The sequence below is a fragment of the Ambystoma mexicanum genome, chromosome 4q, assembly GCF_040938575.1.
Source record: "Ambystoma mexicanum isolate Mex_15411 chromosome 4q, UKY_AmexF1_1, whole genome shotgun sequence".
NCBI lineage: Eukaryota > Metazoa > Chordata > Amphibia > Caudata > Ambystomatidae > Ambystoma > Ambystoma mexicanum.
In genome coordinates this window covers 1119741919-1119767348 of record NC_090928.1, presented here as the reverse complement: position 1 = coordinate 1119767348, position 25430 = coordinate 1119741919, and the positions used below count along the sequence as shown (strand labels likewise).

General features: G+C 43.0%; 1 protein-coding gene across 2 annotated transcripts in view; it reads right to left on the bottom strand.

The window, feature by feature from the left end:
* Positions 1–17105: 17105 nt before the first annotated feature.
* Positions 17106–25430, bottom strand: part of SDE2 (SDE2 telomere maintenance homolog) — a 423596-nt gene continuing 415271 nt past the window's right edge. For both annotated transcript variants that reach the window (XM_069608690.1, XM_069608689.1), the window contains one exon: positions 17106–17433. In XM_069608690.1, coding sequence (XP_069464791.1) covers positions 17218–17433 — 216 coding nt within the window. In that variant the 3' untranslated portion in view covers positions 17106–17217. The remainder of the gene's footprint in view (positions 17434–25430) is intronic.

The window sequence follows — 25430 nt, the reverse complement described above, 5'->3', positions numbered from 1 at the left end:
CTGGATCCTGGAGTTGGAGGGCCTGAAAGATCTGAGAAAGTTTGACCATCTTGAACTTGTCCTTCATGAGGAACTTATTCAAGTATCTCAAGCCCAAGATGGGTCTCAGTCCTCCATCCTTTTTGGGGATTAGGAAATAAGGGGAATACCATCCTGTTCCTCTTCGCTACAGGCAATGGTTCTATAGCGCCTTTCTCTAGCAAGTTTAACATCCCCTGGACAAGGAGCAGATCCAGAATCCTCAACGAGTGGTTCCTCAGTGGATTGTTCCGCTGTCTCCTTATAAACGGAAGGCAGTAAACGTGGTTTCTAGAGCCCAAGCATCTGAAGTAACGTCTCGCTGTTCTTCCAGATACTGAGACAGCCTGCCCCTCACCCCCCCCAATTGCTGAACTGACAAGACCTCAGAGGTTTAGTGCCAGCTGATGCAGCGGCCGATGGTAAGGAAGCTGCTGCTTGAGCTGGCTTTGCACCCCTACCTCAACCACCACGAGGGAATTGTCTTTGGCACCTTTGACTGGCCATTCCTCTCGCCCTTCCAACTGAGTAATAGCAAAAAGATCTACGCCTCCAAGGTGGTCCACTAGGTCAAAAAGGCTGAGGTTGCCCAATAGCGGCGCCTAAAGATTTGGCTGCCGCCTTCAGGGTCTGCAACTTCTCAAGACTCTGGTCAGCCTTATTGCCAAAAAGATGAGACCCGTCAAAAGGCATGCTGAGGAGTCTAGATTGCACATCCGGTGCAAAATCAGACTTGCGCAAGCACGCACACATGCGCGTAACAGTGTTGGTAGCCATGGCACTGCTGATTCTATCAGCAGAATCCAATCCTGACTGAAGAGACTCGCACACGGCCTCATTGCTGTCACCAACTATGGCTAAGAAGCCGTTTCTTTCATCCCCTTCAGGAATGTCCTCCGCCACCATGGAAATGCAGTCCCATAGAGTGAATGTAAACTTTGCGAGGGCACAAGTGGAGTGGGCTGATTCTAGTGCCATGCTCCATGCAGAAAATACCTTACTTGCCCATACATCTACGTGTTTGTCGTACCCATCAGGAGGGATGGTAGGGAACGCAGCTTGTTTTGATGTTACAGGAGCTGCCTGCACCAGCAGACTCTCCGGAGTGGGGTGTTTTGACTGGTAGTCTGGGTCGCTTCTGGAAGGGCGGTACTTCTTGGTCAAGTTTGTATTAACTGCCGGATTGGTCTCTGGTGTCTCCCGGTTCCTGGCCACCCTTTTCTGCAAGGCAATATGGAACAGTATGATGGGATCTGACTGTGGACCTTTGTCTAGAATGTCAGTAAGGTCATCCTGTTTGTACGGTAATGGAGGCCTATTAAAATCCATGTTCTCCCCTACCTTTGACATGAGTTGCAAATAGGATGCATCAGTATGCTCCCCAGCACCTGGTTTCCCAAACTCTAGTTCAGGTGAGGTTTCCACCCCACTTGCAGTCTGAAGATTATCATAACGGTCCCTCATCCTGGACTCTTCAGCAATGAAACTCTCTGGTACATTAGGCGTACCATATTGTAGGCCAAATGGGGTCTCTTCCTCAGGCTGCTCCTCTTCATGAATTGAAGAAACCTTGGAAAATGTTAAGAACTAATCCACCAAGACTGGGAGCCTTGGTGATAAAATACTTCTTGTACGCTGATGACATTGTATTATGCGACCTAACGGCCATAGGCCTTCAAAGAGCCTTAGTGGCAGTAGAAGAGTTTATAGAAAGCTTGGACTTGGCGCCAAATACAGTGAAATCAAAAAGGTACTGGTGTTAAAAGGTGGTGGGAAAAAAAATGCAAAATGACTCCATGGTCATTAAAATCTGGTAGCCTTGAGGTGGTCTCTAAGTTTGTGTATTTAGGCTCACTGATTTATGATAATTTGGATGGGCCTGAGCTTTTGGCAGATAGTACTAATTTTCTTAGTGCTCTCGTTAAACTACGTCTATTTGATGCTAAATTCGGGAGATTTTCGGTTCTCCCGGTTCTAAAATTGTATAAACAGTAAATGATCCCGAAATTGATATATGGAGCTCAAACCAGAAGTAGACTAATGGATTGGCCTAAATTAGCGGGTTTAATCTGGTGAGAGCTCCTTCATCTACCCCAGTCAGTTCCGTTAGTGGGTATCCTTCATGAATTAGGACAACTGCCAATTCAAACTATGATTGACTGGGCGAAGTTACAGCTGTTTTCAAGTTTGCTGTTCCCACCGGCAGCCTCAGTTTATGACGGATTGAATAGAGTATGGAGCAAAGGCAGTTGCAAGGTATTGGAAGATTGGGCCTCTGGTTGTACACAAATATTGTACGAAACAGGTATATCTTTAGATGTATTGAGATCCACACCAAAATTGGCTACGACAAAATTGTTTATACACGTGTGGTGCAAATTAAGAGAATCCCTAGTCCAGCACAAATGTTTTGGGGATCATTTCGACCAGACAATTAAAAATGTCAATATTTTAGTATGATAGGTTGAACGGTATTCTGCAATGTTCTTAATTTTTTTTTCTCTTCTTAAACGATGATCTTAATGATGATGAAATAATGTATGATGTTAATGTTGTGCGTTAAAAGTATATGTCTTGTACTATAAAACACAATAAATAAATACATTGAAGAAAGAGACTTAGTATTTCCTAGGTAGTGCAATATAAGTTTGGTCAGGAATCATGGGTTTTGATAGTACTGGCTTCAAGGCTGTAGTAGTCGAGGTTTTATCAGCACCATTGATTTAACTGGGCACATGGCGTCGGTTGCGCAGCTGGGGTCGAAGTCTTCGGCATTTGGTCTCTGGTGTTTCCCGACAGTTTGGCAGGCGAAGACACGCCGAAGGTATCGACTGCAACCTGTGTTGATGGCTCGAATGATCCTTCGATGTTATATAGGATCGAGGCCTCAAAGGCTCACAATGCGGATCAGGCTTTTGTCCCGGTCTCGAGGGCGCGCAGGACTTGGGCCAAGACCTTTCCTTACCAGCTTCTTTCGATGGCACGGTAGGAGCATGGCTTGGCTTTTGCTTTTCAAATATTTTAAGCATCTCAGCGCTGAAGACCTCCCACTCGGCCGGAGTGGATTTCTTGGACAAGCAACTCTTTCTGGGGAAGCGTCCAATGACCGAGTCGACCTACAGTGCCTTCTCTTCAACTTTGAGGATGAAGAAGAAGAGTGGTGTGAGCCACTCCTCGATCTGGACCGCTTGGCCTTTTTCCTCATCTCGACTCGTCAGTCGAAGGTTTCAAGGATTGGGGATTTTTGGATTCTGCCTACCTTCAGCTTCCCTTTCCATTCCCTCAAGGCCTTTCCAGTCAGACTGGTACTTGGAACAGTTGGAGGTGTCATGGTCTGCTCTGAGGCACCACAAACAAATTTGCTGCGCATCAGTCAGGGACATTTTCGATCCGCAATCTCAACACTTTTTGAATCCGGACTTCGGAGTCGTCCGTGTAGATGAAGACATCTCGAACTCTAAGTTTAGCAAAGATGTCACAAGATATGAAGAAGTGCAATGTAATTCTTTGAAGCTGTCGTGGGAAAACAGAGCTGAAGCCAATGGGCGCTGCTCGTGCTTTATATGCCTGCAATGTCATCAACCTCGACAGGGAGCTTCGAGGGACATCGAGTCGACGCCATCAACGCAGAGTGCCCTTTGCTGACTTTTTTCCGAGGCAACTGAAGCTGGACAACATGTGTAAAAAGATGAGGAACACGTGAGAGGACACAATCCATTCGAAGCTGCCTTTGCTTTAAACTAATATGATGTGCATGGATGCCCTTCAATGCAATGGAAGATCTTGCCAGCATAGCACTCCTGGATGCATGTCACAATCAAGCAGGCGATCAAAGACTTAGCGGTTTATTTTCCATGGTCAAGGCTCCTTTAAGTTACACAAAAATTATGTTTAACAATCTGATGGTTTGCATATGATTCAAGAAGATAGTCACGCAAGCTTCCAAGCGAAGCAGAATCCACTCAAAGCTGCTGGAGAACATATGGATAAACGTTTGGTGAAGGATGTCAATTTTAAAATGCAACTTCATAAGCATCTTTGGTGGAAGGAATGATGGGTTCAAAGACTGGCCTTGCCTTTAGGTTTGAAAAGAGTTCTTCAGAAGGCACAGCACAGAGCTTGCAAATGTGCCTGGAAGAAGTGACAGCAACTAAAATGTCTGTTTTCCATGTGTTTGAGAGTGTAAAGAAAATTAACATTGTGGGGAGGCGAAAAGAGTTGGCTTTTCTTTTTAAAAACCTGCCCAGTCAATGTAAGACTTCTTTCAACGCTGATTTCCAGGATCCTTATTTTATTTTAGTTTGTGGTTTTGAAAAACCCTTTACAAAAACATCTTTATAGACATGTACAGATTACAAAACAGTAAATATTTAAATATTAAAATCACAAGATGGTACAACATAAGAATAAAATCACTTGGTTCAAATAAGTGCAAACCTGCTTCAATTTCAAGTGATTAAAATCCTATCATAAAATTCTAACATAAAATTCATACATAACTCCAAATTATTGTACAGAATGTTTTTTGTGAAAGTCTCGAACAGAATACACTTATCCTAGATTTGCAAATAAGGCATACGAACATTCAAACATTATCTTGTGCAAATATAGCAAGTGTGCAAATATAATATTAAAAGAAGGTACATAATATAAAATACAGCAGATTACATTTTGGTGATTAATAAAATCACAGATAGTGCAGAATCTAACCATTCATTTCTATTTGGATATTTCCAAATCAATAATTTTCAGAAGCCGAATAAGGGCAAAGATTAAAGAGCTATTCTCACCCCACATCATTCTTAGCTAAAGAAAATCTAAAGCACCTTCTACTTCATTGCTCATGAATTTGATAAACATGGACCATCGTAGCTCTCTAAAGTGTGGGCATACTAAAACCAGGTGCTTCAAGGGTTCGTTGGATTCAGCATAGTTAGATAATCTGCTTTGCTGCTCGAGTTTAGCACCTTTTTCACGTGACCAATGCGCCACCCTTTCCAGTGTGTGAAATTGATTCAGCATGAATCACATGCACAACGCACATGCTTTATGGCAAGGAGAAGAGATTATGTACGGATTCAGAGGTTCTCTTTTCTGAAACAAAATTGAGCGTACTCAGAGTATGTACTATATTTATTCAAATCCTCTGTGGTATCGATCCAGACTATTTCAAATATATTTTTTTAACAATTGCAGGACGAATAATTAAATTGTTAAGACCAAGTTTCTCTAGTAACATTTGCATTTTTGTGCAATATAAGGAAAAGGACTTCAATCTGTTACCTATCATTGTTTCAAGTAGATCCTTACATAGTGAATTTTAGGGAGGGTCGACGACTTTATCGAAATTACTTGGACGTATCCATGTACATCTGGAGGCTAGTGAGATTAGACCAAGTTCGTGGCACACTATAGAATTCAGTAGAGATAACGATAAACAGAGTGTAGATTTCAATAAGCGCCCATGTAGTGTAGTTAGAAAGGGGTTGATATCAGCCAGACATATCCAAACCATATAAAAACATGGGCTCCACTTTCAAAGTATAAAAGTCAATCAACAGTAGAATTGAATATTTACAGTATTTTGCATAAATCACCTTCATTTGTGACAAAAGAGGTCTAGATTTTTCTTTTAGGATCTCTTTCCACATAAGAATGGAGGAGGCATTACCCAAATTATAACCTAAGTAAATGAAATTCGAGGGTTGTTGAATATATGAACCATCAATAACCCATCTATAGGGATTCAGTTTCTTGCCAGCTGTAAAAGTCACAATCTTTGTTTTACTAGAATTGGGTCTTAAGTTACGTTTGGGGGCAAAATTCCAAAAATGTGGTGTTTGTTTTGGAGTCCGAAAGGGGTTGTGTCCAAGTTGGATATTGCCTGCAAAGGTAATCCAATGCAGACGCATTGTCCCCAATTTGGCCGATGAAGAGTTTGAGTCAATTCATAAGTCATGTACATCACAGAGTTATAAATTAAAAAGAGTGGCCGCAAGGTTACACCCTTGTTTTAATCCCACATATGTCAGTATAGACTACGTCGTTACACCTTCTCGATTGATCCTTACTTTGTATGAGGTGTTATGTATGTAACAATGAGATTAGATGTATTATTGATGACGGAATTCCAAGACATCTTGTGCCATAAAAGATTTCAGATCACAGTGTCGAAAGCTGCCGACATATCCAATGCAGCCATGTACACTGGAATAGAACCTTTGTTTTTGGTTTGAGCCAACAGGTGGGACATTATTGTAGCATTTAGGGCTGTGCTCATTCTTGTCCTGACATTTGAAGTAAATGTGTAGATCTGAATATTTCTAATTCGTACAAAATGAGAATAGAAAATATCTTTGGCGAGGGCAATGGGTCTGTAATTATCAGGGGATTTGCAATGCGTACTATGATTGAAGATAGCCAGGATTCAGGAATAATCAAGGTCGCAGATATAAAATCAAATTTTACTTTCAATATAAACGCTCACATAGATGGGTCCGCTTTATACACACATGCCGGAATGCCATCAGGGCCAGCGGGTCTAGAGGGATTCCGTTTTGAAATAGCCCACTCTATATCTTGTTGGCTCCAATTGAAACGTCATACAGAAGACTTCAAGGGTTTCTGATACTGGATCCCTCGGTTTAGAAAAGGAATTAGAAATTTCCTTTCAATATGCTCTTTCCACACCTTAGCTGGAATAGATATATAAAACTCATCTCTGTGGTGTGGATTTGTATCTTTAATCAAAGACCATATGGATCTTGTATTGTGTTGACAGATAGGTTTTATCATTTTCTGGTTATTTGTGTTAATTTCAAATTTAATTAGTTTCACTTTATTTTTATAGGATTGTAAGATGCCTCTTACTTGCCTTATACCGAGTGTAATGAAGACCCCCATTCCTCAAGCTTCTTAGTTCGCTATTTTTCTTACGTTTTAGGGTCTTGGGTTCCACATTAAAAGTGAACTTGTGGGGGAGGGGCACAGGCTTTTGTTGCCTAACCAGCTGTTTCAATGTATTAGAAACAATATTGCATTACCCTTTACAAAAGGAGCACCCCCCCCCACTTGAATTAGCTCCTGAGAAACCATTGCATTAATACGATGACACAATCTGGCGTTCCACTGTAATGATAAACAATTGATTTAAAGCAGACTCAAGGTTGCATTAATATGCTTTGGCAGGGGTGAATTTATGTGTAGCTGTATCAGAAGGTGATTGCTTAGGTTACTATCTACTACAATTACTGATTCAGTGGAGTTTATCAGCTTTCGAGAAACAAAAAAACCTATGAAAGAGCAAAGTGATCCACGCCTCCATATGTATTTGGGACTAGAATCTGCTATCTTGACAAATCCTATGTCCCCATCTGAAAAGTACACAGCCCACTTTCTCCTCTATGTTCGGACACAGTCACACCATTTTTCAGGGGCCTTAGAGAGGACACCCGGGAAGCCTCCAAACAAGTTGAATTGAAGTCATAATTAACATTTTGAATTGAGGCATTTTCCAAAATTATATATCATTTATTAAAGATAGCCTCCTGAGCGATTTTGAGAGGTTTCCAGTAGAGCCAGACCAACAGGTAGCATCTTTTCTCCTTTTCTGCAGTACACAGCTCTACAGCTAGCAAATGATCTGAACAGTATTTAAGTCTTGATTCCAATTTCAATGCATTGTTAATCGCAAGGCCACCAGACGGTCGCCCACCTGTCACCATAGAAGCCAATGAACAGTAGGTCTTAAAACCCTTCAAAAATAGGTGGTCAATCTTCATAGTTTCCTGAAGTAGCAGAACATCGGGCATATGACAGGATCAAAGCGAGGCAAACCACGTTGTCAAATTGTTAAAGCCACAAGGATTCCAGGAGTAAATAGAAATTGGAAGCGGCAGTTCAGACGAAGATCAGGCCCGTCCGGGCATCTTGACTCGCTCCAAAAAACATTTGGGACAATAACTGAGGTTGATTTAGTAACTAATCTGTCCAAACGTACTCTATCTCCTCATGAAATTTCTGCCCTTAATAAAGGTTTATCATTCTCACCTAGTGTGTGTACTAACTTTGTTAATTTCCAGGTTGATCTCTATAAATTTCTGAGAAAACTCACGCTCAAAAAGTTTTTTGCCACACAGGTGACCATGTACAATCCTAAACCCAAACTCGATCCCCCGAGTTCTTTCAGCATTGGAGATTTAAGAGCTATTGAAACCCTGGTTTCCTTGAATCAAGAGGCCGGTTGTGACACTTCGAATGTTATACAGTTTTAAAATTAATCCGCTCCATATGGACCTCAGGGAACTCAAACCAAAATCCAAATTTACGCCACAATTTACTGGTGACAATGTCATCGAGACCTTTAACCAAGCATTGACTCGTGATATCCATCAATATTTGGACAAGCGCTCCAAACCCCAATGGAAATCCAATCTTACCAATAATCAAAAAATTGCTCTATGAGAACTTGCTAATGATACTAATATTGTAATTAAAGAGGCAGATAAGGGGGTAATATTGTCATTTTAAACTCTTCTGACTATATCACCATGGGTCTTAAACATCTTGATACCCCCGGCTGCTATCAGATTCTCAAATCTAATCCCACTAAACGTGTCGTATTGGACCTAATTGAATTGATTGATTACTGGTATTCCACAGGTTATCTGACTGATGATGAAAAGGATTTCCTACTAATCACTGATCCCACCTTACCCACAATGTATTTTTTGCCTAAAATACACAAACCTTATGATGTTCTACCTGAAGTTAGGCCCATTATGAGCGGAATCAACTGGGCTACCGAGGGCTTGTCTAAATATCTGGACGAAGCGCTTAAACCATTTGTAATCCAAATGAATTCCTACATTAGAGACAGTACCCATATACTTCAGGACCTCTTTTCCATTACGTGGCATCCAGACTTTATGTTAGCTACTACTGATGTTGTTGCTTTGTATACCAATATCAATCATGACTTGGCATTGCTCACATTAGATCATGTTTTTAGAAACAGCTCGGCATCATTCCTTGAACATGTTTCTATGCTCAAACAATTTCTGCAATTTGTCTTAGCTAATAATGTTTTTCTTTTCAATGAACAATTTTATCTACAATTGAAAGGGGTGGCCATGGGGGTCAAGTTTGCACCCTCCTTGGCCAATCTCTTCATGGCATACTTTGAAGAAACCCACATTTTGAACCAAAATCAGTATGTCTCCAATATCGTTACTTGGCGACGCTTCATTGACGATATTTTTCTTTGTTGGAGAGGTACTGAAGAGACTTTCAATGACTTTCTAACTTTTGCTAACACCTTTGCTAACACCAACACTGGGATTAATTTCACTAGTAACTGTGACTACAAACAAATTGACTTTTTGGACCTACATACCTTTGTAGAGGATCAACAACTCTTCACCCGTACTTATAGGAAAACCCACTGAGGTGAACTCTATACTAGCAGCACAAAGTAATCATAGGCAAACCACCATCAACAATATCCCTACGGGAGAATTTCACAGGGCTAGACAAAATTGTACTCGCCTCATTGATTTTGACAAAGAATATAACACTAATAATCAACGCTTTCTGAATAGGGGATATAAAACCTCTACTATTAATGAAGCCTATGCCAAGTTTACCAATGTCACTCAGCCGGACCTCCTGAGCAAGGCGCCCAGACCCAAAGACTCTTCACCACATTTCTTTTGTCACCCCATTTACGGCTGACTCTTCCATGTTGTATAAAATGGTTGCTAAACATTGGCACATCCCGAGACTCGACAAGGATCTTGAGCCATATCTGTCATCCAAACCGAAATTCACTTTTTTGAGATCACCCACTATCAAGTCACAGATTAGTCCTTCATTTTTTGATAACAAAATGGTTAATTCCTCTTGGCTACAACAACCTACAGGCTTTCATAAATGTGGGAATTGTAATCAGTGCCCATGGGCCTTCTCCAAATGTCAAACTTTTACTGACAAGTTTGGTTCCACAGTGACGATTAAGGACTTCATCAATTGTAGGACCACCCATGTGGTTTATGCCATTATATGTGTGTGTGGCAAACTCTACGTGGGTAGCACTATCCGCCAACTCAGAATTCGCATTAGAGAACACTTGGCCAGTCTCCGGATGTGTGAACCTAAATCGCCTCTGGCAATTCATTGGCAATTGGAACATCAAATGGATTCAACCTCCAATTACGTTACATTGGATTGTTGAAAGCACATAAGGGGAAAAGTGGCGTTAATCTCCAGCTTAAACTGCGGCAGATGGAAGCAAAACTAATATGTCTTCTGCGATGTACTACACGTGGACTAAACTCTGATCACGAAATGCATGTCTTTTTGTGAATTTTGCCCATTGAATCTCTATGTATTATTGTTGAACCATTTTACGTTGTATGTCTAGTTTGTATTTTCATGTTTTCACATTATGGATTTTGCCATTTATGGTTTTGTGGCCAGTCATCACTGTGGCGCACCACTGATGCACGTTCAATCGCCAGCACCCATTTTCCGTATCTTCTATCAAACGTTACTGGGAACACCCATATTTATCCCTTTTTTTGTTTGGACAGAGACCATATCATGCAGTAATTCTCTGGTATTTGACACCTCTTCTAATATGTTTCTTTAATGTAGGTTTTAGGGGTTGGCTCCCCTGTACTACTGATTACGTTCTGTGCTTCCAATGACTTGATTGTTCACCACTTCTCCCTGGTCAAATATTCTGATCTAATTTGCATCTTAATATGATGCTGGATTGTTCACGGCACTTGCCGTTACCTTGATTCTTGTCCGGTGCCGTGTTTACATTGTACGTCATTGCTTGCGACTGTATTCACCAATCTCCTTGTTGATCGTCTCTGTGTTGACATCATACGTCACCGCAGCGACGTAACGTGCGAACGTACCCATCGGTGTCACTCCCGTGACGCGCTTGACGGCCTCCATTATTACGGAGCATTTCTGGTAAGCGTTGAATGGAATTGTCCAGATATACTCGTATCTCTCTCGATTTGTCGAGTAAGTATTCATTTCTTTTGACCCTGTTTTTTTTTCTGTTTATGTTCATGTTCATGTCCTAGTCCCCGATTTATTCTAGTTTCCTTTTCAGGTAATATATCCGTGCCGGCCATTTGTGGCCTTTGACATTGTTTTACTTATTCGCAATATACCCTGACTGATGGGAACTGATTAACTAATACTTAATAGGTGAGTGGCCTTATCTCCCATTTTCTGGTCCTTAATATACTGAAGTTCACAATTTAGTTCAATCTGAGTTTTCTCTTGAATAGGATACTGCTATTGAGCTGTTATTTAGAATTTTGAAGGGTAAGCGATCCATTATTTCTTGCAATTTTCTGACTGACTTAGTACTTTTCCACTGTGGACTTCTATAGCTTCACCTTATTGCTTTTGTTGTTCCTTTCCCGTCACCAATTACTGGTTACTGTGATTATTTTCGTTCTGTTCTCTGAACATCACTATTTTGGATGACGCTAATCTAAATTTTGGTCACCATCTGTTTTTTGCTGGTACTTGGACTTGCATGGGGGCGGTGCCACGGGGTGCTGGTCACAATTAGCCTAGAGAAGACAATAAGGCCTTAAACCAATTTTAAGTTGATTAAAATATATATATTTTTTCTCAATTTCTGTTTATTTCTTTTGTGGTCTTTTGTTCTTTTTGTATCGTTTGTCTACATTGACCTGCTACTGCTGTACCACCCTCCTTACCCGATTCTTGGTATGTTTTTTACTTACACCATTTTCAAAATTGTCATTTACTGAATATGTTGATTATGTGATGACACTGATGTTTGTGATCTAGCCTTGAAAACGACCTGAGTGTCGAAACACGTGTCGGCTATTTCTCAATCTACCTCATTAAAATACTGTACCTTGATTGCTGGTTGTAGTATTGTAATGGTGTCAAGCGCAATCCTACCCTTCTTTGCCATATAACTTAATTTAGTACCAGCCTGTGTGGATTGGTTGGTGGGAATTGGATTGCTGCTAACACTTCTTCATTTGATAATATGCCTTATAAACTTATTAGTGATAAATAGCGCACAGGTACTCTGGTCGTGACTCCACACTCTGTTCCTGTAAATAGAAATTGTGTTGCTCTGGTCATGCTATGCCGAATTTGCTGCTGGTTTGGGTGCAAATATCGATTTCATTAATGGTTCCACCCACAACCAGTCCTTAATACTGCCAGCTAATGACAGAAACTGAGACATTATCTTTGCCAGAAGAATGTTCACCAATACCAATCGTGGTTTGCCTTTAATCTATACCCTCTTGAACTTCCTGATACAATAGGAACTCATTAGCTTCCCCTTTCGTTTTGAAGAGTTGCAACGATAACCTTAGTTCATTAAAGTCGGATCTGTGAGTCCAGATACGTTTTAAAATGATTACAGAGTTGACTTGCCAGATCATCCTATTGTTGTGTCGCGCAAAGGATATCCAGTCAAAGTCCCCCGAGTTCAGGATTCGCAGTAAGGGAATTTGTTTGATTAACCCTAGTATGACTGGACGGTTCAGGCGGGAGTTGCCCAAAATCGTAGCATCGCTTTCCCAACCTACAATGTTTAATGCTGGTTGTGAGCCCCCCCCCCCACAGAAGCCATACTTTCTTCGTTAAGTGGGGAAGGAGTGGCATTTTCAGACGCCTTAACAATAGTTCCAGCAGGGACACCATCACAATTTTTCATTAAAGTGCTCGCGGGCCGGTGCCATGAGAATGCCATCCATTACAATATTATTGGAGTGAAAGGGCAACATGGGAATAGTATGTTCAGCACTATTTCCCACCTGATCTGACAGAAGGCACGAGACAGATTGTGGGAAATTAGGGAAGTTTGTTGGAGGCCTACCTTCTTCATGAGGTAGTTGAAGGGTGCTCATGGCATGTATGCCGGATCCCACATTCAAGGAGGTGCTCATTGGGATGTCAGATCTCTCCGGCTGAGCTAGAGGATTAAAAAGGGGGTGTTGGATGATCAGTAGCCATGAGACTATTGTGCAAGTTCGCAAGGATCACAGGTATAGTACTAGTCGACAGTTGGTAACTTGAATGCAGTGTTACATAATAAAGGTCGACATACATCTGCGTATGAGAGAGGTCTCGAAGTATGATCCACTAAGGACGATAGAATTTTTAAAACATTTTTTTACACATGGGGTAGGATCAGAAGGGGTGGGGGTGCTCAGATAAGGGCAATTTCATGGTGCTAGTGCTTATCCTACCACTCGTAGGAAAGAAGTTGGATAGCTTTAGGTACTTTTTTATACCGTTCCTCCCGTTGTTGGATCAGACTACTAGGGTACTCGGTGTGCTCTAGTGGTGCGATGTTATTTGAATTAACAATTGTTTCACCAGGTTTTTTTAAAATGGCATGCACCCGCAGTCCTTAATCTGGTTCTGGTCCCCCCTAAGCTGAAGATGGCCTTTACTCTCTTTGCTTAACTGGTGTAGATCCAATAGCTCATCCTCGCTACTAATTGTGCAGAGATTATTGATGTGAGAGTTGTGTCTATTGATTTTGGTCAAAGGCATGTTCTTAGGTTTCTTATTTTGAAACTTATTTAATCTCTTCCTGTTCTCTCTACGTTTGTCAGCTCTAATTTTGAGTCATCTGTTCCTCTGTGAAAGGTATGTAGTAAAGCTCTCAGGGGAAACCTCAGTATTTGCATCTTATTTTTCACAATCAATAATCTTGTTTAATGCTGATGGGCTGTCAATTTGAGGTGGATCTTCTCGAGGTGGCGTGCATACAGCATGCTCCTTTTCCGCCTCCATGCTCAACTTATCTTTTTTTTTGTTTATTTACAGCGATTTCCTTCAAGAGTTGCACTGACAGTTCTAACTGGTAAAGTTAAAGAAATAGGAGTACTATACTTTGGTAAAGTTCTGGAGGATAATTCAGGACAGGGGTGGACTTCATGGCAGAGACATCATCCATGCCTCCCGAGGCACATAGATTGATGCCGGAATTTGCCATCATTTCGACTGCGGTCTGGGATGCTTTGTGTCTCATTAGGGTTTGGGTAGTTTGTGAACCCGAAGATCTACATAAGATGTTTAAGGGGCATGGTTCAAGTTGCATAGGTTTGCATGTTTCCCTGGCAATAATAAATCCTCTAGGCGATTTAATTTAGTGAATATGTCAGACTGAGGATTTCATACCTCTTAACTCGAGGCGAGTAAGTTCATGCCCTTTGTCAAGTAAGTCCAATATGCGGGAAATCACAGGAAAGCACTGGGTGTCAAATTTCAGGGGTGGAGGAAAGCTTAAAGTGAGATGGAATGGCTTGTTCCTCCATACCTTTAGGAGATGCGTTTGTCTAACTTCCCTTTGGATAGAATCAACAAAAGAGCATTCCATTGGACCTAGAGTACCTTTGTCCTTAGATGAAGGCACATACTGACGAGATCTAGGGCCAGGTTTTTTAAACTAATTTTTTAGTATGGAGGATGCTAGGGTCAGCCTAGGAAGTTTGACAAAAGGATTTTTGGCTGAGTAAAGGCTAATGTCATCAATATCTCCAAGGCGTCGTGTGGAGGGGGTGATCGGGGCTAAAGAACACCTCACCTGTTTTTCTAACCCGGCCATTACCACCGGAGCTAGCATAGAAATATGGGATGTGTGATCATCATTTCGGTCAATTGCATTGAGGGAGCGGGATCTCCTCAAAGGGAAATAATAATTATTCGCATAGGTATAAGACGACTTCTCTAGATCGAACATTTCCTGCAACAAGTACATAGTGGTGTCCTGAATTGTTGGAATTGATTGATGAACCTGTGGTCTAGTGTGCAAATGTTCACTAATAATGGGTGCAACAATGCTGAGTGGCATGTTAACGTCATCATTCGGATTTGCATTATGCCTTTCATTATTAATTCCCGAAACCTCCACACACGAGGTAGAAAGAGTATTTCTGGGAGACTTTAGTTTTTCATCCATTAAACTACTGCTAGATGCGCAGGGCTCAACAAGACACCTACCGCTTCGGAGACCCCCCTGGCATGGTAGCAATATAGTTTCACCTCAGTAGATTAATGGTGCACGCAATCAGAAAAATAACCTCGGTCAGAGAGTATGAAATTAAGTTGGCTATACTCTTAAAAATCTGTGCTTTGGGCTTCAGACGATGTTATGAGATCGGTACACAAAGTAGCGTATAATAGACTTCAATAGATATCACCAGTAAGTGCTATTTAATCACGTATGTTTTGACTCAGCGTGACAAGCCTAAAAACAAATCTATGTTCTTATACTTCAAAGAAAGGTCTTGACATCCGCCGACATCATGGGTTTTATGAAAATAAAATAAATGTAAACCGCAACCCACATGATTTATGGTGCGGCGCCGTATTGCATATCCAACAGGAAGTAAGGCAGGAGTCAAAAGTAAACCCACTATGTCAAATGGCACGAGAGAGACTAGTAGAAGCCCTAAGATTTGAAGGCTTGTAAAGCGCTGCTGATGTTCAGGGAACCCACACCCAGGCACCGAGCAGAACAGTACACTTTTGGTGCACTTCGGGTGTGCTGGCACTAGTAAGAAGTAGGAATCCTGGGTAGTAATGGGCAGGGCCAGGCAAACGTTGTGAAATAGAGTCCAGCTGATTCAGGGAAAAGTTCAGTCGCGTTTCCACAGTGTTAGATCCAAGGTGCTTCCTCTTGCGCATAGAGCATCAGGGCAACAAGGCAGCAGAACAGTACACTTTTGGTGGACTCCAGGATCCCTATATACTCCTTACCTCCCCCCCACCTCCTATCCCCCCCTAGACATAACCTTTACCTAATCCACTTCCCCCTTACTGGCTGCCTGGTGGTGACAGATTATACCAATTCAGGCAACCTGCCAACTGCAACAGGAGTTGCATGTTCGACAACTAATGTAGTTATTAAGAGGGTGTGGGTGTACTACGCTTGCTCACACCAAATCCTAAAAAGTTTTTACTCAAAAGGGAAGCTTTTGTGCAATTACTTATAGAGAAAAACCCTTGAGAAAATGTACTTGAGCAAAAAATGGTGTTAAAGTATCTTCACTCAGATAAAACTCACTCAATGAAACCATTTGGATTTTTTATTGTTAGTATTCATGAACCAAAAGCATACGGCTGACGCACATAGATCTCATTATATTAGTGTGAGACTATGAAATTCAACCCCCATCCATCCAAGAACATTTACTCATGTGCAATGTTACAAATGTTAATCTACAATGTTGCATAGACCAAGAAACATTTGTCAACAATTTCAGTTCCTTTAAATGAAAATAAAAAAATAAACACTAGGTGCAATAGAAAGAGCCAGCATAGATAAAGGTAAAAGTATTAGAGAGCCAGCAACTATTTTTTTATTGTCTCCAGAAAACGTGACCTGGTCAATAGTGGGGATAGCCACCCATCGAAAAAAATGTTTAATCTTCGCCAAGGATTCCCTAGTTACCTCGCTGACTGGGTTAACCATTATTTTAAGGATATCAATACCAAAAAGTCTATCATACTTGGAACTTTGACCTTGACACAAAATCGAATCAGTTGAAATGCATCAAACAAGCTCTAGTTAGTTTATGCTCCACGATAGAAGAAACAAGTACCATTCCAAAAACACACGCAAAGTTACAGTCGGGCTGGAAATAAATAGCAGATCACCAACATCCTAACATTGCCCCGGATTCCAACTGCGCCAACGTTTTGTAACACTGAGGCATCGACTGCACCTGTATATATATATATATATATATATATATATATATATATATATATATATATATATATATATATATATATATATATATATATATATATATTACTAGGTCTGTTCTTGGATGATGGTTTGTTTCTTTTTGAATAAGTATGATTGAATACTCACATGAAGATTAGGTTTATTGTAAGATACAATGCTCAGCTAAAAACCTAAGCAAGAAAATATATTTGGTTGTTGTCAGAATAATAAACGGACCATTTTCTCACTGTAGCCTTACATTCTTCATGAGTATAATGAAGACTATACAAAATTCCTTAAATATTTGAAAACTAAGAAACCAACATTGTTTGGAGATTATTTATTTGCAATGCAATTGTTTTACAAATACAAAAATTAAGCGATGGTTAAGTTACTGGAAAACATTTCCTGTAGTAGCATGAATTGTTTGATACGTTTCATTTCCTTTTCCCCTTGGAAGGCTTAGCAAACACAGCTGGATCTATCTGGTCTCTGGTCAGTCCTTTAACAGAGAAAAGCCGTGCAGCTCTTTCTTGTAATGTGCCACCACATTTAAGTCCCAAAGCCATCAGTTCCTGCTTGAGCGTTTCTAACCCTAGACATTCCAACGCAGCGGCAGAATCAAACGTCATGAGGTCCACTGGAGAATAAGCCTACAAAAAAAGATGCAAAAATGTTAAATGAAATAAAAACATTTAGGCGTCAGTCAATAGCTAACTTATCATTAAAGCTTCAATGCCCCTGCTTTTTAAGTCTAAAACAACCTTTTTAGAAGGGGTCACATATTCAGTGTTGTAATCAAAGTTATGTGAATTGTTCATTAATGTCACTTCCAATATTTCATTGATAAAGTATAGATACTGGCCATCTCAAGCTATACACTGCTCTTACCTCCTTTGGTCTTGTCTGCAAGTAGGCTTTACTAGATCGGTATGAGATGTCGTATGACATGTTCCTGTTGTAAGCTCCAAAATGATGGACTTCTTGCATTGTTACATCAGGATAGAAGTTGCTTATTTTTACTTTATTAAAACTACTGAAGAGCCACACTCAATTCCTTCTTTATCCTATACATTACCCCTTCCAAGCTCTATTCCCCACCATGTTTCTCGAAGCGCTTTTTATTTTATTTTTTTAATCAACTTTATTTAATTTTCAAGGCATCACTGTCACGTCCCGGTTAAATTGGAGACTACCATGGCGTTTGTCCGAGCGCTACCCGACACGCAGAGCCCTTTGAGAATACAATTTCCACAACTCCCGCTACTTGTAGTCACGTGACACATGCGCACTACGTTGTTGCATTTCCTTCATTGTGGACCGTATTTAAATGCCGTCTCTTCGGAGATCGGGTGCACCTAAACTGTTAGTTACGAGCTTCTGTTTCCGGACTCCTGTTTAATTATTGACTACCCGGCGCCCGAACCAAGTCTTTGTCTCTGCCTTGCCCTTGTCTGCCTCCCGACGCCTGCCTCCCTCGATTGCCCCCCTTGGATTATACGAACCCGGCTTACTCATTGACCTCCCATTTCTGAATCCTTAGGTTTTGGTGACCTGATAACCCGAACATTTCTGTAAGGGAACTAGCGTGAGGTGAACGCTCGCTTCCCTGGTCATTTCATTTCTTTTTTTTGGCCGCTACTATTACTTGGCCAAACACTTTGAACACTTTTTGGAACGCTTTGCTGCTTTAACACCGGATTGCTTTGAACACTTTTTGCGACGCTCTGCTGCTTTAACACCGGATTGCTTTGAACACTTTTTGGGACGCTCTGCTGCTTTAACACCGGATTGCTTTGAACACCTTTTGGGACGCCTTGCCGTTTGAACATTGGATTGCTCCTGGGCACCTTTTGGACGCTTTGCTGCTTTAACATCGGTGTTCCTGGAATACTGACACACCCTTCCTTCACCATACACCCTCCTTGTTTCTGCATTCGATACTAGTAAGTTACTGGTATATTGTCTCTACGGAGCAGGTAAGTGTGGGTAATTGTGGGCGGTGTTGGCTGTTTGTTTTCCGGCACTACTTGGCTGCATTTCCTGAACAATTGTTTTGTTCTTTGTCTCTCTAGCTCTGACGATTCTGCTCCTGCCTTTTCACTCAAGCCCCCGGCCTGTCAGGTGTATTGATTCCTGTAGGCTGAGCTCTTGGGTGGAGGGAGGGGGGGGGGGGGGAGTCTTTGGCACATCACCATTAAGATTTCATATTCCCTGAGTGAAGGTAACTTCCCCAAAAGAGTGGGGAGGTATTATCTGCAAAGACTAGAAAGCAATCTCTGAGTTGTGACAATCACAGACATGGATCAATCAGTAAAAACTCAGTACAGCCCCTATCCGGGGATTCAGTGTAAATGCATATGGCTGTGTTGCCCATGTAAATAGAGTAACAATCCCTTAACCCTCCCCCCCCCTCCGTTTCCCTTCCCAACCTGTCCCAACCTAAAGGTAGAAGGTTCAACATTCCAGTTCATAAGTGCAACAGAGTGAATAATTTATAGTCCAGAGTTCGGCTTCCGTGATTTAGAAACAGGGTTTTCAGATGATAGATATCGCTTGAAGCAGCCTTGGTTTAAAGAACATCTGCTCCCCGTCATCCATGAACTCGTAAAGTGGCAGCCAGATGTTTAAGTATTTGGTATAGGAGCCTTGGGCCAGTGCCGTCACTTTCTCCATGGCCATCACCCCCCCATAGTCTAACCCACCACATGGCTGTTATTGGGCCTTCCTTTGTCTTCCATGCCTGTGCAAGTGTTATTCTGGCCGCGCTCAACATGTGGGTTATAAGGGTGGCTGTAGGCCCTGAATTCGCGTAGCTTCCCGCCACTTCCTCCCCCAGCAGAACCACCAATGGGTCTTGAGGCAGTTCCACCCCAGTGACATCTTTGATATGGCTTACAATCTCCTTTCAATAGGTTGTTGCCGATGGGCAGGACCACCACATATGTATGAGGTCCGCGGACTGTCCGCAATTCCTCTAGCATGCTGCGGGATATTCCGGGTTGATTGTGTGCATGCGTGCAGGTGTCATGTACCATCGAAGGCAGAGTTTGTATGCTGCCTCCTTTATGGAGGTGCATCTGGATCCTTTAGCTGTTCTATGCCAAATGCGACTCCAGGTCTCCTCAGAGATCGGTTTACCCAGATCTGCCTCCCATTTTTGAATGTATCTAAGTTTATTTTCGGGGTTAGCCTCTCCTGTCAGGTGATATAATCTAGTTATGCCCTTTTCTGGTTGACCTTCCTGTATTGTTAATTCTATGCCCGTCGGGTTTCTGGTTGCCCTTTCTTTTACTTTAGCGTTGGAGACCCAGTGCCTGAGCTGACAATAGTGATAACGTTCCTGTTCCGGTAAGAGGAATTTAGACTTGTAATCTTCGAAAGTTAGGGGTGTCCCCTCTGCGTATAGGTCTTGTAGGGTTATGTTGCCCTCTCTGCCTCCCCATTGTGTCCAGAAGTTGGCTTGCATTCCTGGGGTAAAGTCTGGATTATAAGCGATCGGGGCCAACGGGCCCTCTCCTATTTTGATTTTCTTATGTTGCAGGACTCTGTCCCAGTACCATAAAGTGGTCTTTGTCGATTCTAGTAGTGGACCCTCTTTTCCCTGTGGCTTGTGGCAAGAAAGCCAAATTCCCTAGAGGAGTCTTGGTCGCCGTTCTTTCTATTGTAACCCATTGATTGTGGTTCTCTCCAGCTGTCCATTGTTACATCGGGGCTGTTTGTGGCGCCCACAAGTAAGGGCGGAGCTCCGGAACCTCCAGTCCCCCGGATATTTTTGGTCTGAAAAGCACCTGCCTTGGTATTCTTCGCCTCTCCCCCCCCCCCCCCCCCCCCCAAGATAAAGGACATCACATCTCTTTGCAGTGTTTGGATAGCTGGACCAGGGATTTTTATCGGTAGGGCTCCTATCGTATATAAAAATGTTGGGAGCAGGGTCATCTTGACCGCCGTAATACATGCCATCCAGGACAATTCCTGCATTTCCCACCGTTTTAGATCGCTAGTTAGGGATTTGAGAAGATTCGGGATGTTAGCACCATATAATCTATCATAACAGGAGGTTAGTTGTATCCCCAAGTATTTTACTGATTTACATTCCCATTTCAGCGGGTATGAATTTTCGCAATACGGAATTCGGGTCATCACTTCCGTGATATTAAGGGCTTTAGATTTAGGATAATTAATATGGAAGCCCGAGACCTGTGCGAACTCCTCCAGTAGTCGTATGGCTGCTGGCAGGGAATTCCCCGTGTCTCTTAGGAATAGGAGAATGTCATCTGCATATAGTGCTATCTTCGGTTGTCCTACATTGCCCACCTCCACTCCTCGAATCCCTGGGTGTTCCCGGACTCTACGTGTAAATGGCTCCATGGCCATGGCAAATATCAGGGGGGACAGTGGACATCCCGGTCTTGTGCCTTTCTGAATGAGGATGTCCTTCGTGAATTTGCCATTGATCATGAGCTTGGTGGAAGGGTGTATAAAGTTTGCCATGACCATGCGGATGAAGATTGGCCCGCAACCGAATTTTTCTAGGGTAATTCGGAGAAATCCCCAATGTAAACTATCGAAGGCCCTAGATGCATCCAGAGCCGCTGAGAATTTTTGGCCTGTCCTCCACCCCAGGTCAATCGTGTCAATAGCCCTCTGTATATTGTTGTATGTGTGGCGCCCTTTCACAAACCCAGCCTGTTCCGGATGTATTATCTCTGGGGGAATCAGTGCCAATCTTCTCGCTATTATCATGGAGTAAATCTTTGCGTCCCCGTTTAATAAAGAGTTCGGGCGGTAGCTTGCACATTCAGCCGGGTCCCTGCCTGGTTTCAGCAATACTCTTGTAGTTCCTAGGCTCATGTCATGGGAGATTTGTCCTTTGTCCCTAATGGAATTAAATAAGTGTGTTAGGGGACCTACCAGTATGTGCCAAAATGTTTTGTAATAGGTGTTGCTTAATCCATCCGGGCCTGGGGCCTTTTGACTTTTTAATGCCCTTATTGCTTCCCCCCACCTCCGCCTCTGGTATTGGGCTTCGAACTGTTGTCTATCTGCTTCATTAATTCGTGGTAAATCTATCAGATTTAAAAAAGCTACTTGTGCTGCCTCATCAAGGTTATCTTTCCCCATGTTAGTAGAATGGAACAACATTTCCTCTTCTATTTTTTTCTCTCCCCTGATTATGTCTCCGTCCCCTTTACGAAGCTGGGTTATCCGATTCCAGTTTCTGGTGTCTCAGTTTGGCGGCAAGGAACCTATTGGCTTTACCCCCATGAATATAGTAAAACTGTTTTATCTGTACCAGCAGACGTGCTGCGTCATCTGTTAAGTGGGTTTCTAAAATTGCTCTAGCTTTTCTAAGTTCCCGCCATGCCCTCTGTGAGCCCTTTTTTCGATATTCTTCCTCCGCCGCTCGTATGTTAGCCTCCATGTTACTTCACGCTCTCGCCCGTGTTTTGGTATAGTTTGAAGCTTGTGCTATAAACTCTCCCCGTATCACTGCCTTGCTTGCATCCCAGATGGATGCCCAGTTCATCCCGGGGTTATGTTTTCTTGAAAGTAGTTTCTTAAAGTTTGTTCTATACCCACCAGGACAACAAGGTCTTTTAATATTATTTCATTCAAACGCCAGGGTTTGCGGGGTTGATGTTGTGGGTGATCTAGTTCTATTTTTAGGATAACTGGGGCGTGGTCTGAGAGGCATCGTATTCCGATGTCTAGGTCTGTGACTTGTGGGACCAATGTTTCCAGGATGAGTATCATATCAATACGGGAGTAACCCTTATGCACAGCGGAATAGTGAGTTTTGTCATGTGATTTTAAAAAATGGCATGTTTCTAGCAGGTGTAATTCCCTTAAAAATGTTGTGAATGCCTGCCTAAATGAGTGGTCATGGGGAGTAGCTTGGAGGGTTTTATCCATGGCTGCATCCATGACTCCATTAAAATCACCACCTACAAGGATCCTCCCGATACCCCACTGTGCTATTTTAGGGAGTAACTTCAGCAAGAAATCGTCTTGTTTAACATTGGGAGCATAGACTGAGATCAGTGTGACCAATTGTCCACATAGTTTCCCTCCCAGCATCAGGTATCGGCCTTCTGGATCCTTTTTGACAAAACGCTTTTCGAAGTTGACACCCCTTGCCAATAAGATCCCCACTCCTTTTCTTAGACCCACTGGAGGCCAGGTATTGCATCGGGAAGGCTCTGCGTTTCAACCTCCATTCATCGTCAGGGAGCAAATGTGTCTCTTGTAACCAAACCACTGAGGCTTGCATGTCCCTCAATCTGTTCAGTATAGATTTCCGCTTGACTGGAAAGTTCATCCCCTGTACATTCAGCGAGATAAAAGTTAAGTTTGCCATTACCTCATTTTCAGCCATTTATTCCCTTCATTGTGATCCAGCTCATGTGTGTTGTAGAAAATCTTGTATATGTATTGTGCCCTTTTACCTGAAACAGGCAACACAAAACTCCCCCCTCCCCTTTAACTATTGGATTAGAACTTCCAAATTGGATTATGAACATGTTACCAATGTGGTATATCACCGGGTGAACTATCCTCCCGGGACGTGTGGGGTCCGGTTGACCCATTTCCCTTTCTCTCCCCCCTCCCCTTTATCCTTACCCCATTTCGCTACCTGATGGCACGTCCATGTTGACCTGTGATTTCTCTACAAGCGTAAGTGCCCGTTTCTTCATTTCCTGTCCCATCTGGTGGTGCCCTCAGATAGTCTCTCGAAATTAGAAGCTGTGTGACCACTCAGGTATGTTCTGTTGGTTGTGCCTCTTTGTTGCGTCTCCGTGGTCGCCCTGGTTTCCATCGGCCTCTCGGATGACTCCCTGCCGGTTCGTCATCTTGAGATGGGGAACCTTCCCCATCTGTGGGATCGTCTCCATCGTTGCCTTGCATGATATACGCCATTTCTTCTTCTTTGGCGACCGAGAATCTCTGGCCTTTCCACTCAAAACATAGGCATGTTGGGTGGCCCCATCTGTAAGGCACCTTTCTAGTTCTAAGCCAGTCAGTGACCACTCTCAGTTTTTTCCTTTGGGCCAGCGTAGCTTGGGATAGATCTTGGAACAGTTGGAGTGACGTGGAGCGGAAGATAATAGGCTCTTTTTGGCGGGCGTCTTGCATTATGTCTACTTTCAGTTGATATAAGTGGACCCGGGTCAAAACGTTTGGGCTCAGGTTCTTATTAATTTGATATGTGGAGTAGGTTCTGTGCGTCCGGTCCAGCATGATTTCTTTGTTCACCTCCACATTCAAAATGTCACGGAACAGGTCGACCACATATTGGTTCAAGTCTGAGTCCGCCACTGTCTTCGGAATTCCGCGAATACGGATATTATTGGACCTGTTTTCAGCGTCCTCCTGCCTGTTTTGTACTTGTTCCATTTGCTGTTCCAGTTCCTGTACCCTATGCACCAGGATGTCATGTTCATGGCCCTGCTCCGTTAGTACTGTTTCAACCTCATCAATCCTCTTTTCTGCTGCCAGGACTCCCTTGTTGAGGTCCAAAATGGATTTAGCCAGGTTGCTTGCGCTCTCCCTGATATCCTTCTTAAGTTCCTGTAGCATTTCTAAGAGATCCGATTTCCTGATAGGTGGGTCTTCTAAAGTTTCAGGTCCCTCTGCAGGAGTGTGATGTACCTGAGCTAATGCTTGTACCTGGTTGCGTTTTTGTGAGTCCGATGTTTGAAGCATCGTCTTAATGTCGCCGGACCCCTGTCCTTTGGATTTCGCAGTTTGTCTGGACATCGTAAACTGTATCCCGGAGGTGATTCGCCTCAGTGCTGAGTCAAAACAGCAGGACTCTTGTCTCCTTACCTCCGTCGCTTCCCGATCAGGGGTGTCTTGAGGCGCTATTTCATTAGAGGAGCCCTCGCGATCGACTCCAGGGTTCACTGCCTGCGCCTGCCAGAATCTTCCTTGCTTTCTTTGCTTGCTGTCAGGACCGGAATGGGCTCCCAGTGGGGTCCCCGGTGATCCGAACCGGCTTTTATGCCTGTGCTTCCGGTGTTCTTAGGTGTCTGGGATCCTCTCCAGCTGGGGTATTTATTCCTCCAGCGTGGGGGGTATTGGAGCGAGCTTCCTTTCATGGGGTTCTGCATCCGGAGTTAACGCAGCTCCTCCTCCCCCTTCGCGGGTCCGCTCCAAAGTCACTGGACTGGACGCGTATTAAACCCCCGCGTGCAGGGCTGTACTCATCCAGCAGATCCTCCCGCTCCTCCTCACCTTCAGTGCAGGACATGTATTTCAGAGCTGCCAAGTCTAAAGTTCTACGATCCCTCTCCGCCATGCCATCGTTGTATTCCCGCCAGTCTCGAGGCGTCGGGTGGGGAGGGGACCAGCTGTGAATGCGCGGCTTTATCAACCCCCGTATTTCCATTATTTTTGCCTTTTCACGGGGCGCGTTGATGCTGTTGGTACCACTGCAAAGACATCAGGTCGTTCGGCGTGGTCTGATGATTATATCCCAAACGCCAGGTAGTTACAGGTCCGTCGGCGCTGAAGCTCCTTTCCGTCCGCTATCTTTGTTGCGCGAGGTATCCGCTTCGGAAAGTTCAAATAACTTCTTTAGCAGCGGTTCAAATGCGTTCCGCTCTGACACATCTGCTCTCCTCCGTTTCCGACGTCGGTCAATGGA